The sequence below is a fragment of the Chiloscyllium plagiosum genome, chromosome 17 (assembly GCF_004010195.1).
Source record: "Chiloscyllium plagiosum isolate BGI_BamShark_2017 chromosome 17, ASM401019v2, whole genome shotgun sequence".
In the NCBI taxonomy this organism is placed as follows: domain Eukaryota; kingdom Metazoa; phylum Chordata; class Chondrichthyes; order Orectolobiformes; family Hemiscylliidae; genus Chiloscyllium; species Chiloscyllium plagiosum.
In genome coordinates, this window is record NC_057726.1 from 52,303,593 (window position 1) to 52,321,140 (window position 17,548).

Sequence of the window (17,548 nt, forward strand, 5' to 3'; positions counted from 1 at the left end):
TAAGTACGAACATGTTAGGAATTCTACTGATTTGATTGAGTTCATTTTGGCAATTGAACTGCTTCTTTATATCCAAGCAATAAGGATACAGGTTGTTCTGTTATAACATGTGTTTCATCAATGTAAATTTTAAAACACGTTGGCTATAATGCGATTACAGTGCCAATAATTTAAGCACTGTTTCCAAAGTGCAATTTTTCTATAACGCGGGATTGTGCAAGAACAGAACCATCGTTTTATAGAAGAACTGACTGGGCACTGTTTTGTAAGTGAGGATTCTGCTAGGTCCAGGTCATGTATGGCTAATGTTGGACATTCATTTTTGTCCCCCACCCCCGCCACAGACTCTTCCCGATGGTGATGCACCAATATATTGATAACACAACTAATTCTTCTTCCAGAAATCTGGTGCATAAATTAGATAACTTTTTAAAAAATCTATGATGTACGGATCACTGAACAATGCTTGAACAATTCACCTTGTCAAGGCAGTAATATCAACAAGTCATCTCCTCATCAAAATGTTGGGGATTTGGTATGCTTGTCAACTCATTGTTTCCTGGTTATTTGTGATGATCTAAGGCATGCCTGATCTACTTTGCAGGCTCCTGTGAGATATTCTCAGAACAATGATACTTAGTCTAACACTGATGACTTCAGTCCTAAAACATTTCCTTGACTAGGGTCAGAGGTCCTCTTAGTTCATGGCTGTAAACTAATTCAAAAGGACTAAAACTAGAAACCTCAATAAGTGAGTCACATGTGGCAAGCAAATTCCCATTTTTTTTTCAATCATGATGTTAATCATGACAGTATACCCCAATTATGGTTTGATAGTACCTTTCAGAAGTCCCTCGTGTCTGTGGGTGACGTTCTGAAGACTTTTAACTATGTTACAGGAAGACTATGTAAGTTTATAAAAAGGTTTAGATGTGAAACTGGGACTGTGATCCAATTGGATCTCCATTGGCAATCCACAGAGAAACCCGTAATTGGGTTAACCTCTCTTACTAACTTACCATGATTATTCTCAAGGTCATGACCTCTTGAAATTGAAGTGGTAATATTCATGATAATGAGAATACACTGATGAACCACTTTTGTTTTCTCTCACAATCCATCCAGCACCCTACAAAACGGTTCCTCAAAAACTGGTATGGGAATTAGAGGTGCCAGTTTGGTTGCCTGTTGCACAACCTGATATTTCTGGCATGTTTTAAAGACTGAGCATATCTTTGTGCATATGTGGCCAGTGAAAATATTGCTTTACACATGCTTGAACCCTACTGACATACCCTGCTATAGAAATTTCAATGTCTACCGTTGATATTTCTTGATGATATTTGGGCTGTACTAATATCTGTGAGATCGTCACCACTTCCTGATCAGAAGCCCAGTTTAGATATAGCAGCATTCTGGAACTTCCAAAGCTTTAAATCGATTGGGCTACTTCACTTAACTCTGGATTGGATTGCTGAGCTTGATGTGAAAGACTTACTGAACATTTCCTTTGGATTATCCAAATTCCCAAAGTATTAAGAATACTTTTGTTTTCTTGGACTGTGGACCAAAAAAAACCCCAAAAAAAGGTACCACTTTAAACCAAAGGAATTGCAAAGATAATGTTGCAGTTTTAGAAACAGGTTGCTGGAATTCATTCAGTGTTGTATCTACAGTGTTGAAACATTGGAGAAGCATGTTAGACATCTCAGGTATGTGTGTGTGTGCGCATCTGTCTGAGCATGCAGGGTAGTTTGGCTTAGAGACAATGCTTTGATTCATTTTTCAATTGACCTGTTGCTGTGCACTTAGAAGGACTCACAATTGCAACTACTTGATTAGCTTCTGGACAAGTGGCTACAGTCTTGTATGTGGCCAAATTGACTGAAACGTCTATGTTACAAAGAAAAAGCAGTTTAATCTCTGTCCCCTTTCCTGTGTGCAGAAATAATAATCTCCCAGTAGCTGTTCTCACTCATCATTTCCCTGAAAACCAAGCTCGATTAAAAAAAACCTTTGAAATGAAGTGAAAAATTCACTGGAGGAGGATGGTGTGGTCAACCACGAGTAGCAGCTGCTCAATCATACCTGGAAGTTAAATATGTACCGATCAGGTTAAAATGATGTTCACTTTCAGTTTTGGAAGATGCAAGATCAGTAAGTATAATTGTATATTATTTACCTACTTTACAACAATTGGTTTTAAATGATGCATTCCTAGAGTTTATTTTGTTAATATGCAACAGTTTAGTATTTCATTTCCTTCCCAAAACGTTTATGATTTATAATTTTAGCATTGTAGCAGTCTTTGGGGTAGTTTTTCACTAATGTTCAGTGATCACCAGATTAAATAGATTGTCATGTTCTGTACTTACTTGACTATGGTTCTGAACTCAGCACACCAACATGCATCGTACATTTCAGAATTGATCTGGTTCAGTAATGTAACAACAACAAAAAACAGAATTGGCATTTTAGAGTCAGATGTACAGCATGGAAATAGACCCTTTGGTCCAACTCGTCCATGCCAACAAAATATCCTAACCTAATCTAGTCCCATATCCTTCTAAACTCTTCCCCTTCATATACACCCATCCAGATGCCTTTTAAATGCTGCAATTGTACCAGCCTCCACACTTCCTCTGACAGCTCATTTCATAAACGCATCATCTTCGGTGTGAAAAAGTTGCCCCTTTGGTCCCTTTTATCTTTTCCCTCTCACACTAAATCTATGCCCTCTAGTTCTGGACTCCCCATACCAGGGAAAAGACTTTGTCTATTTATCCTATCCATGCCCCTCATGATTTTGTAAACCTCTATAAGGTCACCCCTCAGCCTCCAACACTCCAGGGAAAACAGCCCCAGCTTATTCAGCTTTTCTCTATAGCTCAAATCCTCCAACGCTGGCAACATCCTTGTAAATCTTTTCTGACCCCTTTCATGCTTCACAACGTTCTTCCGATCGGAAGGAGACCAGAATTGGCGGCACGGTGGCACAGTGGTTAGCACTGCTGCATCACAGCGCCAGAGACCCGGGTTCAATTCCCGACTGACTGTGTGGAGTTTGCACGTTCTCCCCGTGTCTGCGTGGGTTTCCTCCGGGTGCTCCGGTTTCCTCCCACAGTCCAAAGATGTGCAGGTCAGGTGAATTGGCTATGCTAAATTGCTCGTAGTGTTAGGTAAGGGGTAAATGTAGGGGTATGGGTGGGTTGCGCTTCGGCGGGTCGGTGTGGACTTGTTGGGCCGAAGGGCCTGTTTCCACACTAAGTAATCTAATCTAATCTAATCTAATCATTGCACGCAATATTCCAAAAGTGGCCTAACCAATGTCCTGTAAAGCTGCAACATGACCTCCCAACTCCTCTACTCAATGCTCTGACCAATAAAAGGAAAGCATACCAAACGCCTTCTTCACTATCCTATCTACCTCCTACTCTATTTTCAAGGAACTATGAACCTGAACTCCAAGGTCTCTTTGTTCAGCAACATTCCCTCGGGCCTTACCATTAAGTAAATAAGGCCTGCTCTGATTTGCTTTTCCAAAATGCAGCGCCTCGCATTTATCTAAATTAAATGCAATCTCTACCAGTCCTCAGCCCACTGGCCCATCTGGTCAAGATCCCTTTGTATTCGGAGATAATCTTCTTCACTGTCCACTACATCTCCAATTTTGGTATCATGTTAAGCTTACTAACTATACCCTATATACACTCCCATCCAAATCATTTATAAAAATGATGAAAAGTAGAGGACCCAGCACTGATCCTTGTAGCACACCACTGGTCATAGGCCTCCAGTCTGACAAGCAATTCTCCGTCACCACCTTCTGTCTTCTACCTTCGAGCCAGTGCTTTAACTTCAAAATGCCATGAGAAATATCCAGTGTTTAACCGCCACCTCTCTTCCAGGAATGCCTACCCTGAAGTAGTACTGCTCTTCTCTCCGACAGGATTTTTGTTTGTCTCTCTCTCCCGGTCAACATTCACTGTTTTCCTTTTCTCTCCCAGTGCTAGACAAGGAATTTACTAAGACTCGCTTCCATGGCCATATTTCCTTCCTCAGTGAGTGTCTTCACCTCCGACTTATTCCACATGGATTTCAACTCAAATTCCACCCTGCATGCAGCCTCCAGGATTACAGGTACTTGCACGATATACAACATTTTTCCAACTGCTGTTCTCGCTGCAGACCTAAAAGCCACACTCAGGGCCATGCGCCGCCACATGAAAGCACTCGACACCTCTCTCCAGCAGCACCGACTTACTCTCTCTCAAAGCTGTCCTGGTCCACACTTTCATTTCATTCTTCGTATTATTCAACGCCTTAACTCCAAACTTTTCCTGTTTCTTGCCGATGTTAAGGAATGCAAGCTTCAACTTCTCATCCACACCCCTGCCCACCCTCCACCTTCCAACAGTCCCAATCCCGCGAACCCTATCTCTTCCAGCCCCAGCCCTTGCCGTGTGTTCACCATATCCTCTGACCTTCCCCTCTCTGAGGCTGAGCGTGCTGTTCTCAGCAAAGGACTCAGCTTTGTACCCTTATGTCCCCACCTCTTTGAATTCTGGGCTCGACATGATGCTGAGCTCTTCTTCCATCGCCTTCATGCTCACTTCTTTGGGCAAGAGTCCTCCCCTCGCTCCACAGATCCTTTCACATCCCTCCAACATTCCACCTCTAATTGGACACCCCCGACAGGACAATTTCCTGCCCTCAATCTTTTCATTGACAATTGTCGATGGGACATTGGCCACCTTAATTTCTCTGCCCCCTTACCCATTCCAACCTCTCTCGATCTGAACTTTCTGCCCTTCGCTCTCAGGTCCAACCCCAACCTTGTCATCAAACCTGCTGACAAAGGGGGCGCTGTTGTCCTCTGGCATACTGACCCTATCTCGGAGAGGCTGAGCGCCAACTCTCAGATTCCTCCTCCTACCTCCCCCTGGAGCATGACCACACCAGTGAGCATCAAGCCATTGTCGCCAACACCGTGACAGACCTCATTTCCTCCGGATGCCTACCCCCCACAGCTTCCAACCGCAGTCTCCCAACCCCGGACAGCCCGTTTCTACCTACTCCCTAAAATCTACAAGGAGGACTGTCCCGGTAGGCCCACTGCATCAGCATGCTCCTGCCCCACTGAACTTATTTCTTCCTACCTTGACTCCATCCTTACTCCATCCTTCACTCCCTCCCCACTTACATCCGGGATTCCTCTGATGCCCTGCGACACATTGACAGCTTTCAATTTGCAGGCACCTTCTATTCACCATGGATGTGCAATCTCTTTACACCTCCATCCCACACCAAGACTGTTTGAAAGCTCTTTGCTTTTTTCTCGAAAAGAATCCTGAACAATCTCCATCCACCACCACTCTCCTCCGCCTGGCTGAACTTGTTCTCTCACTTAACAGCTTCTCCTTCAACTCATCCCATTTTCTCCAAATCAAAGGTGTAGCAATGGGTACCTGCATGGATCCTAGCTATGCCTGCCTTTTCATGGGGTATGTGGAACATTTCTTGTTCCAGGCCTACCCAGGTCCCCTCCCACAACTGCTTTATCGGTACATCGATGACTATTTCAGTGCGGCTTCATGCTCTTGTCCTGACCTGGAAAAATTCATAAACTTCACTTCCAGTTTCCACCCCTCCATCACCTTCACCTGGATGAAGAACTGGTTGTCAAAGATGAAGACGTTATGACCGAAGATAAAGCGGATGAGTTGTAGGATGGTGTTTGGAGATTGGCAGTTGTTGGTGTTGAGTACTAAGGCTGTTGTCGCAATGCCATCATTGCTGGGGTTGCTGGTGTAGAGTGCGGAAACATCCATTGTGACGAGAAATGTTCCCGGTTCAACTGGTCTGTGAGTGCTGAGTTTCTGTAAGAAATTCGTAGTGTCGCGACAAAAGCTGGGGATCCCCTGTACAATAGGTTTCAAGATGCCTTCAACATAGCCGGAGAGATTCTCACATAGGATCCCATTGCCCGACATGATGGAACGTCCTGGTGTATTGGCTTTGTGTACCTCTGGAAAGTAGTAAAAGTCACTTACACGAGAAGTACGTGAAATGAGGGCGCATAGGGAACTCTGAAGGACTGGACCCAAAGTTCTGATCAATGTGTATTCTTTGGTCGGATCAACTGGTAGTTGCCTGTAGTGTTCCTGGTTGTTCAGTTGTTGGTACACTTCCTTGCAGTAATCGGTTCTATTCTGAATGACAATGGCTCCTCCTTTATCTGCTGGTTTGATGACAATGTTGTGATTAAGCAGACAAAATGCATCCAGAAACCCTAGCCACTATATCAAAGACATCTCAGAAATGACTACTCAGACCCCTTGACATCATGGTAGCCCACAAACCCACCAACACACTAAAAAAGCAGCTAATGAACTTGGAAGACCCTATGCAGACAACAAGCAAAACTAATGTCATTTACAAAATGCCGAGCAAGAACTGTAACAAACACTACATTGGACAAACAGGCAGAAAACCAGTCACCAGGATACATGAGCATCAACTAGCCACAAAACGACATGATTCTCTCTCACTAGTATTCTTACATACAGATAAGGACATCACTTCAACTGGGACTACACATCTATCCGAGGACAAGCCAAACAGAGACACGCACGAAAATTCCTAGAAGCATGGCATTCCAACCGGTACTCTATCAACAAACACATTGACTTGGACCCCATCTATCACCCTTTGAGAAAAAGAACAGGAAATGACATCACCAACCCAAGGAAACCCAAACATATAAATAGAAAGCAGAAAACACCAGCAGTGCTTCATCTGGAGGCTCACTGGAGAGGTTACCTAGTGTGATGACAAAACATCTGAAAGTGAACCTTCCACCTCAGTGAGCAAACCTATGTCCAGATGGGTTTTAAGGAATGTCTTAAAGGAAAAATGTGAGGCAGGAAACATTATAGAGAGGATTTCTCATTTGGTTTTTGCTCTTTTTTTGATTAGTGCATAAAACTAAAAGTTTTAGTTTAAAATTAGTTTTTAAAAATCCTCAATTCTATTCCCACTGAACTGCTTATCACAAACTTCCCACCTTGGCCCTCATGTTAGCCTAGGTTGCAAATAGCTTTTTTCAGATGCTATCCTTTTCTCCTTTAAGTTTCTGTCATCACCCCTTCCCTCAATAAAGCAACCGCTGAAATTGCATCTTTGAAAAGCATTTTCCCTTCTCCAATGTCAATTGTCTCCACTGTATTTGAAAGTACTGTCACTTTGAGTCAGTTTCTAACTTTTGCTAGAACTTCTTAGGCATGAAAACACACCTTTCGGTCCAACCCGTTCATGCCGATCAAATATTCCAACCCAATCTAGTCCCATCTGCCAGCACCTGGACCATAGCCCTCTAAACCCTTCCTATTCATATACCCATCCAAATGCCTCTTAAATGTTGCAATTGTACCAGCCTCCACCACTTCCTCTGGCAGCTCATTCCATACACATACCACCCTCTGTGTGAAAAAGTTGCTCCATAGGTCTCTTTTATATCTTTCCCCTCTGACCCTAAACCTATGCCCTCTAGTTCGGGACTCCCCGACCCCAGGGAAAAGACTTTGCCTATTAACCTTATCCATGCCCCTCATTACTTTATATCCCTTGTGACTGTGACGATGATAATCTTTCCCTCCACATCCTTCCTGATATGGTTGACAGTATCATCGTCCTCCAATGCCTTACTTCATTTCAACAAGCAATTTGTAGCAAGTGCGGTTCACCTATTGCTGTAAGATTACAGCTGACATGAGAAATTACAACTGCAGATCCAAGGCTAAACATGATCACGAGTTCTTAAATTTTCATTTCTCAAATATTAATGTTCTGGAGGTTTAAAGTATTTGCTGTTCAACCCTACTATAGTTACAATGAAAAATGTTTTACATTTAAAAAGATATACACGTATGAAACATAGAATGATCAACATAAGCATTTTACACTGCCAGTCAGTGAGATTGGGTCTGATCGTATGAACATAGAGCTCAACTCAATCCTGTGTTTCTACCCTGCTGTCTTTATGAACCGTGGAGCCAGAAGATATTTCATAGTTTAATTAAAAATATGTACAAACACTTCAGTTTGTGAGCATATGCTAGGCTGTTCAAATTAATTGCTGTTAAGAGAGGTTATACGTAAAGGTCTCCCTTTACAGCAACATGTTGCTGAAGATTTCAGTCTTGAACTCTCCAAGACAAACACAAGAAATCCTAATTTCAAACAATTACAATAATTTGCACCATAGGAGAAAAAGGATGTATGTAGATTAGCAAGTCAAATCTGATTGGCTGAACTGTCACATTGGGGAAAACAAAGGGGAAACTACAGGTGGACAAAATAAATATGTTTCTGCAGAGGCGAAAGCAAAGGATTGTCTACAATCTTTGACAATGTAGGGCAACAAAGAGCTTCTGGTATTAGTTAGACATAACCATTTAATCAATGCATAAAGTTGAAGATATGAGCTGATAATATAGCAAGGGAAACCATGTACCTGGGATCCTAGTTAGAAAGAAAAATTATTACACATCTCCTTCAACAATCAGACTGAAGCTCTGTGAAACTACTTGCACATGGACTTAGAAGAGTGTGTGAAGTGGAGTGGATGAATTAACTGCAAAATCTGGTACAGAAAGTGAAATGCAAGGGCATTGAGAGAGGAAAGAGGATAAAAGGAATGCTTTTTTAAATACATTAAAATTTTAAAAATTTCCAACATGCAAAACTGGAAATGCGATTCCCCCTTTGTAACTCTTAATTTTGGAGCCTGATCAGTTGTTTGACAATAATTAACATTTGTCCCATTTTTACAAGATACTTAGGCTTAAATGGGTAAACAATTTCCTTGTGCAAGGTTATTTTGTGACTACAGTGTAAACAGAGTAATTTCATGCTGTAAATGGGTTTCAATGGTGAGGCAAATAGAAAGATGCTGATTTTGTTAAAAATGAAGCAGCAGATCTTGGACCCCCTATTTAACACTGAAGCTATTGCAGAAGATACAGAATACTATGGCTACAACAGCAGGTCATAGGCTAGGAATTCTGTAGTGAATAACTCACCTCCTGTCTCCTCAGTGACTGCCCATTATCTGCAAAACCCAAGTCAAGAGTGAAAATCTTTACTTGCCTGGATGAGGGCTCCAGCAACACTCAAGGCAGCCTGACACTACTAACGGCAAAGTACTTGACTGGCACCTCATCACTACCATCAACATTTACTTCCTTCACCAAAGTATAATGACAGTAGAATGTATCTTCCATGAGATGCACAGTAACTACTCACCAACACTCCTTTGACAGCTTCCACGTCCGATGAACAAATTTTAAAAAAGCATTTGCACATAAAATATTAACAAGCACCTTCACTTCCACTATTAGTTTGTCAGCAAATTCTGGTCTATTCTTGACAACTTCAAAATGTGAAATAAGAAAGAGAACAAAACAGCAGAGAAATAGGCTCTTTGACCCTCCAGGCCAGTGCTGACATATTTTGCCCTTCTATGTAAAATGGTCTTCACTTCCAGGATCTGTATCCCTCTGTTCCATTCCTATTCATGTGTGTGCACAGGTGCTTCTTGAATGCTGCTATTGTGACTGCTTCCACCACCTCCTCTGGCAGCACATTCCAGGCATTCACTACTGTGTGAAAAGCTGGCCTCACACATCTTTTTTAAGCACCCCAGCCCCCACACCTTGAATCTGTGTCGCCTAGTAATTGACCCCTCCACCTTGGGAAAAAGCCTCATACTCTCCATTCTATCACATCGCCCCTCCTGCATTCCAGTGAAAACAAACCCAGTCTATCCAACCTTTCTTCACAGCTAAAATCCCTCATACCAGGAAAACCATTTATGCACCCTCTCCGAAGCATCCACATCACTGCAGTCGAACACTCCTCTTAAAAGACATTTCCAGATTTAAATCATTAACAGCATTAGAAGGGGATAATATAAAAATTATCTAAGTTACAAAACTATCTATTGATTTACTGGAGGCATCTATATACTTAGCTTAAATCAGACTTAAAAATATCTACAATTCCAGTGTGTTTTATTGCTCCAGCACATACAAAGATAACATTATGTCTCCACAATATCACAGTTCATTTACGTTCAGGATATGCCCTGCCACTCCAGCTTCCTGTCTGGCTGTTTCCTCAATTTAGTAATAAACTTAAATGTAACTGGTTTCCAAAGAAACAAGATGATTTATCTTTGCCTGGGAAATCAATGAAGTATTGATATTTTGCAATAACATGCCTTCAATTTAGCAGAGACAGCTATCCCAACATTTTTACCAGTATTTTCTTTAAGAGCCTAAGTCTACAGAAATGTTTTAGCCTCCCATTTGAGGAAAGAAATTACTTATCCTCAGAGGATATTGCTTAGGAAGTTATTGAATAGAAAGTTTATTTCTGAAGTGCAGAGGATTGCATAACTCATGAAAATTTACATTATTTGTATTGTTTAAGTAGAATAATCACATTAAACAACAACTTCCTCTATTTGTCTAATGTCAATTTGTATGCAAATTAGAATGCAATACAATATGAAAAAGCCATTCCTAAGTAAATATTCACAAGTCATATCTTTAAAATTAATATTAATATACCACTGTATAGGATCTCGTTCATAAATACAAGAGTTCATAAGTTGGACATTTGTATATCAGAAACCGCCTGGATTAATGGTGGGACAGCTCTTAAAAAGAAAAAAAAAGAGAAAATAGCTGTTTCTCTCTTTTGCCCAACTTTCATTTCCTCAAAAATCAATCATTCATACTGGAGATAGTTGGATAGGTAGTGATAGCTCTCTGGTATCTCATCTCGGTAGCAATTTATCAAAATGTTGTCAATGACATGCACCAGAAGCTGAACATCCAGAAAATCTTTCGGAGCAAAGGTTTCTCCAATAGATAGACTGGAATCATTTATTTCCAGTCGGAAATTCATATAAAATCAATTGAAGCCATCAGGAGGCAGGTATATTCTTTTGCATCAGTGAAAAATCAGGCTTCCTAAGATCCCTTAATGTAGGGAAACTGAACAATGCGAGGAAACTCATGCCTTTCAACATATCTTAATCTGTTGCATACAAACTGTAATTTCAAATGGATGAGCAGTCCTCATCTTACAGAAGTTTTCCATTTGGATTTCCACTGGTTCAGACAGTTGATTGCCTACAAGTATGATTCAACATTTGACTAAAAGATATAAACATTATCCATTTACCAGATTCAGTGTCAATGTTCTACAGTTATTCTTTACCAGTTGGTCAGCTCACTAGATTCTGGTGTCTTTACAAGTGTTGCTTTCCACACAAAAACTTTACTGCTTGACTTTTCTTTGCTGCCTTCACTGTGAAAATACTGACATTACCTCAGAGCAGGATAATTGAAAAACTTGCAATGGGCATTTTACTGTTAAGTGAAATTTACACCAAGATCCAAAAGCGGATTAGAAACATACATAAATATTTAAACAAAACACTTACTTGGCCTGGTACATAATATTTTGCATTTATCAGTGAATAACAAAACCCTATGAATCCTACAGCATATGGTTGCGTGTGTAATGCCACTGTGAATAATAAAGTTAATGCTCATCATAAATATCATCACACCTTTAATGTATCAGAATCATCTGAAAAATGCAAACTTGGAATTAACAGTATAATAGAACTCAAACCAATGCCATAAAATGGCAGGTGGAATTTAGCTTTTATGCAAGGTGGTTAAGATGTGCAGACCATGCATGCTCCCTTGGAGTTTGGATAAAGAACAAATTTGTTTACCAAGATACACTCACCAGCAACACTGCTAGAATGTGGTACAAGAAATATCCACTTTCTGACAATTTCTAAATAGAAAAGGTGAATCAATGGGGAGCTTTGTTCAAAATACCATTTAACCATTTCAATTCACTAGTTAAATGAAACCCATACACTGCAATTAGTATACACAAAATTCGCAAAAACTTTTAAAAAAAAACTCATCTTTGCATTATACATAACATGATCTTGCTTAAAGTAATCAAAATAAAGAAATACAGTACCTAATGCTTTAGCAGCAATCTGGCAGGTGAGGGGGGGAGGAATATTGATGCAAATAAGATCCACATCCTGATGGAGCAAAACATCATCAGTCCGACTCGTGTAGAATGAAATGTTCATTTCCTCTGCCAGCAGCTTGGCCTCTTCCTCTGTTCTTCCCCAGAGTGCCTCGATGGTGAAACCTTCAGCACGCAACAGTGGCACCAAAACCCGTGCAGTCGTACCTGTCCCAAACACACCGACCCCTGGGAGCATTTTCCACTCTATCGGAAAAAAGGTTTCATAAGGAATTGCAAGCCAATATCCTCTCCAGATTTACAGAAAGCTTCAGTTCTGCTGTAAAATAAAAAACAAACAAGTCAGTCAGTGACATGCACCAGAAGCTGAACATCCAGAAAATCTTTAGGAGCAAAGGTTCTAAGATTCTAAGATGCAGAAATCACTTCCCAAATCTCTTGACTTATGAATAAGAAAAAGGTTTAAGTGATAGTGTTTAATGACCTGATCATCTAAATTTAGTACAAAAGTCATTTTTAAAAATATACACGTTACTGACATTCACACTCAGACATTTGCACAAATGTTCATATGCGCAATAACAGCACCTCCACTTAACCATAGGAATTACTTTAAAAGTGTCATATTGAAAATCATTCTCAGTTTGGTGCATCAGTTCATTTTCTGACTTAAGGTTTTCCCTTATTACCAACTGTTGGTTTTGAACATGTTGTGTGCCTTAAACACATTAAAGCTGGTAAGGACTCATGGTAGCTGGAATCTGTATTGACTAAAGGTGAAAATGATTTTGGAATGAATAGTTCACATAATATTTTGCACAGACAGCATTATGATTAGTACTACAGTGTAAATAAATCGAGTGATTAAAAAGGTTTAAAACTACCTTCATGGGGTACAGGGATTCTGAACGATGAGGTTTAATCCAGTTTTCTGTAAAGCAATGCAGTGCAATGTGTTAATCGCACCATGAAACAAGACCACATTGAAGATTATCTAGAACAGGGCTTCTGAAAAGGAGGTTGGGACCACAGGTAGAATTGCAAGCTTAAAGTCTGGGGTCACATGTTTTCTGGCAGAAATGATCACCCTATAACTCAGTCCCCTCCCCTGCTTTCATAGGTTTTGTCCTCCTGCTGTCCAAGGTCTTCTCTTGCAACTTGTCAAAAAAAAGGGTCAGTTATCTATAACTCCCAACTTTGGGTACACAAGATGAGAAGCAACGAGTCAATTTGCAAAAAATTGATCTCGTGCATTATGTCAGCCAACTCAGGGCAAGAAAGAGACCAAGATGTTTGCCTGCCAAATTGAACAGGACTAATAAAGAACGGTAAAAATAAAATCAGTTTACTGCTGCAGAGAACCACTGGTGAGGGAATAAAATTTATAATTAATATTGAAATACAGACTTAAATATGGTTTTAAAAAAGTTACCTTCAAACTGTTAAAAACATATCAGTTACCAATTTAAATGGCAACAGGTGTGTTTAGTAAATACAAATGCAGACAAAGTAAGGCCAGCACTGAAAAATACATTCTGCAGATACTGATGATCCTGGAATGCACAGGTAATTCTTTGCCAATTCAACAAGCTTAGGAAAACATTGTGCATTTATATTCCATCACTCCTATGGATTTCTTTCCAATAGTGAGTTTTGAGAAGATTTGTAGCTCTGGTTGAGGTTTTGGATGTAGGTTTGTTCACTGAACTGGAAGGTTCATTTCCATACTTTTCGTTACCTACTAGGTAACATCTTCAGTGGACCTCAGATGAAGAAATGCTGAAAATTCCTGCTTTCTATTTATATGTTTGGGTTTCTTTGGGTTGGTGATGTCATTTCCTGGGGTGAAGTCACGTCCTGTTCCTTTTCTCAGGGGTGGTAGATGAGGTCTAACTCAATGTGGTAGATCCCATCTACCACCCTGTTAGAAAAGGAACAGGAAGTAACTTCACCACAGAAAATAACATCACCACAGGAAATGACATCACCAACCCAAAGAAACTCAAACATATAAATAGAAAGCAGGAATTTTCAGCATTGCTTCGCCTGAGGCCAACTGAAGATATTACCTAGTAGGGTAATGAAACGTCTGGAAATGAACCTTCCAGCTCGGTGAGCAATCCTACATCCATTTCTTTCCAATATTTGACAAGGATAGCTGATGTATCTTCAAGCTCATTTTCCATTGCATTCTCCTCTTCTTTCCAGTGTAATATTCACTTAAAAGCTTCATCACAGCATTCTTTTCAGTTTCATGCATTGTTTTTGGTGACGAATGTATACTTTGATCGAGTTCAGCTATACAATCCAAGGTTCTTTATTCCTCCCATCATTGTAACTTCCAGAAGCTTTGATTTAGCAGTGATTTGGATAGCAGACAAAATAAATCGCATGTGTTTCTATTAGATTAGATTACTTACAGTGTGGAAACAGGCCCTTCGGCCCAACAAGTCCACACCGTCCCACCGAAGCGCAACCCACCCATACCCCTACATGTACCCCTTACCTAACACTACGGGCAATTTAGCATGGCCAATTCACCTGACCTGCACATCTTTGGACTGTGGGAGGAAACCAGAGCACCCGGAGGAAACCCACGCAGACACGGGGAGAACGTGCAAACTCCACACAGTCAGTCGCCTATATGGATCTAACAAAGAAGGAAATGCACAGGTCTGACACAGGATCATTTGGTTTCATGCAACACTTCAGAGTGTGTCAGACAGCAGCCTGGAAATCAACAATTTTGACTGTTGGAAGGAGTTTCAATTTGGAGTCGAGTTTGAGAAGACTGTTGCAAATTATATAAAGTATTTGAAATTTAAATTGAATGTACAGTATTCATTGCAGCTGTAGTGCATTTTAAAATGGAAAGCAATGGTAAGATGATGTCCTCAATTAGTTACGATTTCACATAGCGAGTGAACATTGCAGGCATCTGATTGTTCTGTTACCAAGCTGACTAAAACTAAAGCTCTTGTAGCTCACCTTTGCTCATTGAGTCTTTCGAAAATGTCATGTATTGAATTCCACTGAGTATTGTTCATCTGATGTTGTGTATGTTTTCTTTCAAGTGCTTTTGTCAACACAATGCTGTGCTAGAACTATGTGACTAACTTGCTTGTAGCTGCAATGGTACAATTAACACGGTGAAGATAGATAATTGTTTTTTGACTTGCTGTAAAGCATGGAAAACAACTGACAGATCTCCTTGTGATATATTGCAATGTGTTAGTGTAACGTTGCTTGCGTCATCATGTATAGACACCAAGATGTGGTCTGTAAAGTCCCATTTTCTCACTATCATAGTCAATATTTCAGCCAGGTTTTCTGCTGCATGTTGCTCTGCCATAATTTCAGTTTCTAGAACTGCAGATTAAAGCTCCAAATTCTCAACATAATAGCAAGTAACAGTCATGTAGCTCTCTGTACTTAATGCTGTCCAGCAACCGGTGGGGAAAGCTACAGTAACGGCATATTCCAAATTTTCCCGCAAAGGTGTCAGTGTTCTCATCACATATCACTAGACGTCTGTCTCACAGGCACATTGCATTCATGTTCTACAAAATTCATCAACGCATGAAACCTGCATCCTCAGTGACACATAACCGGCACATCTGTGGTGATTTATGCACATTGCACGTTGAATTCTTTTTTTGTCATAACAAAAACCCTTTCGATTTCACTGCATTTGTAGCTTTTTTTTTATTACTATTTGAAATTTAAACACTTTAGAACTGCACTGGTGCTGTTCATATACCCCAACATTGAACTCAACAGGTTACATTTAGTGGTGTTTTCCTCCATTTTTGCAAAATTATTCCAGGCTCCTTTTTGATCTATCTTCAGAATATGGGTGAACTCAAGCAATGGCAAGATGATGTCCGCAATTAGTTGCAATTTCACATAGCGAGTGAACATTGCAGGCATCTGATTGTTCTGTTACCAAGCTGACTAAAACTAAAGCCCTTGTAGCTCACCTTTGCTCATTGAGTCTTTCGAAAATGTCACGTATTGAATTCCAATGAGTGTCGTTCATCTGATGTTGTGTATGTTTTCTTTCAAGTGCTTTTGTCAACATAGTGCTGTGCTAGAACTATGTGACTAACTTGCTTGTAGCTGCAATGATACAATTCACAGGGTGAAGAAAGATCATTGTTTTTTGACTTGCTGTAAAGGAATCCTTTATCTGAAAACCTCAGGACCAGCTGTTTCTCAGATAAAAGATATTTTTGATTTTCGGATAGATCCAAAATATGTATAGGTCCATCCAGGTCTAAATGGGAGGGAAAAAGAAACTTTGCTTGTTTCCAACAGACTCAAATGAGTTGAAGAGCAAATTTTTATCTTTGCCAAAAAGGTCACAAACACATCTGTAGGCATGGTGAGTTCAGGCCTTTGGAAAACAGTTTTACTATTAGATCTGTTCAGATGAAGTGAAATCATTTTCCAAAGGACCCAAGCTCAGATTTCTACAGGACTGTTTGGGTCCAATCGGGTTTGCTTTTGAGAGGACCCTCAATTTGTTTTTAGGTCTTTGATTTTTGGATGTATGGATAGGAATACTTGACCAGCATTATTGATTTTATTTAATGTAACAAAATTATTTACCCAATCTGTTTTAAATATTAACATATTAATGGCAAAACCAATGATAATTGATTAAGCAGTTACTATTCTGGGTGGAATGGTGACTGAGTGATTAGCACTGCTGACTAATAGCGCCAGAGACACTGATTCCACCCTTGGGTGACTGTGTGGAGTTTGCACTTTTCACCACATTTGTGTGGGTTTCCTCTGGGTGTCCCAGTTTCCTCCCACAGTCCAAAGATGCACAGGTCATGTGGATTAGCCATGAGAATTTCAGGGTTACAAGGATAGGATAAGGGGGTGGGTCTGGTGTTGGATGCTGTGAGGATTGGTTTAAAAAAAAATCACAACACGAGGTTATAGTCCAACAGGTTTATTTGGAAGCACTAGCTTTCGGAGCGCTGCTCCTTCATCAGGTGGTTGTGGAGAATAAGATTGTAAGACACAGAATTTATAGCAAATGTTTACAGTGTGATGTAACTGAAATTATATATTGAAAAAGACCTGGATTGTTTGTTAAGTCTCTCATCTTTTAGAATGACCATGTTGGTTTCAGTTCTTACATTTGAAAAAAAGCTTTGTGATTTACATAAAGTTCACTTGAGAATGTAACTTAACAATTGGTGTCATGTCAGCCCAGATAAGGTATTGAAGGTGTTAGCTGTCTGTGGTACAACGTAAAGAATGGATTTTACAGATTCGTAGATGGATTCATGCAGTTTTTGAGCAAAGTAAAATGTAATTCTGCACTTATGTGTATGTGTGAGGGTAATGGGGTTTAAATCTGTGAGAGGGTGTGTGTGGGAGTATGTGTGATGTGTGAGTGTGAGAAAGAAAGAGAGAGAGAAAGAAAGAGAGAGAGAAAGAA

At 40.2% G+C, this 17,548-nt stretch overlaps 1 protein-coding gene across 4 annotated transcripts in view; it reads right to left on the minus strand.

The window, feature by feature from the left end:
* LOC122558460 (glucose-fructose oxidoreductase domain-containing protein 2-like) overlaps positions 1-17,548 on the minus strand; it is a 54,383-nt gene that overhangs the window by 24,251 nt on the left and 12,584 nt on the right. For 2 of the 4 annotated variants that reach the window (XM_043707069.1, XM_043707071.1), the window contains exons 2-3: positions 12,975-13,021; positions 12,076-12,409 (exon numbers count right to left, since the gene is read on the minus strand). In XM_043707069.1, the coding sequence (XP_043563004.1) occupies positions 12,076-12,328 (253 nt within the window). In that variant the 5' untranslated portion in view covers positions 12,329-12,409; positions 12,975-13,021. Of the gene's footprint in view, positions 1-12,075; positions 12,410-12,974; positions 13,022-16,070; positions 16,729-17,548 lie in introns of those variants that run through there. The other 2 variants (XM_043707072.1, XM_043707070.1) reach the window with 2 other exon arrangements.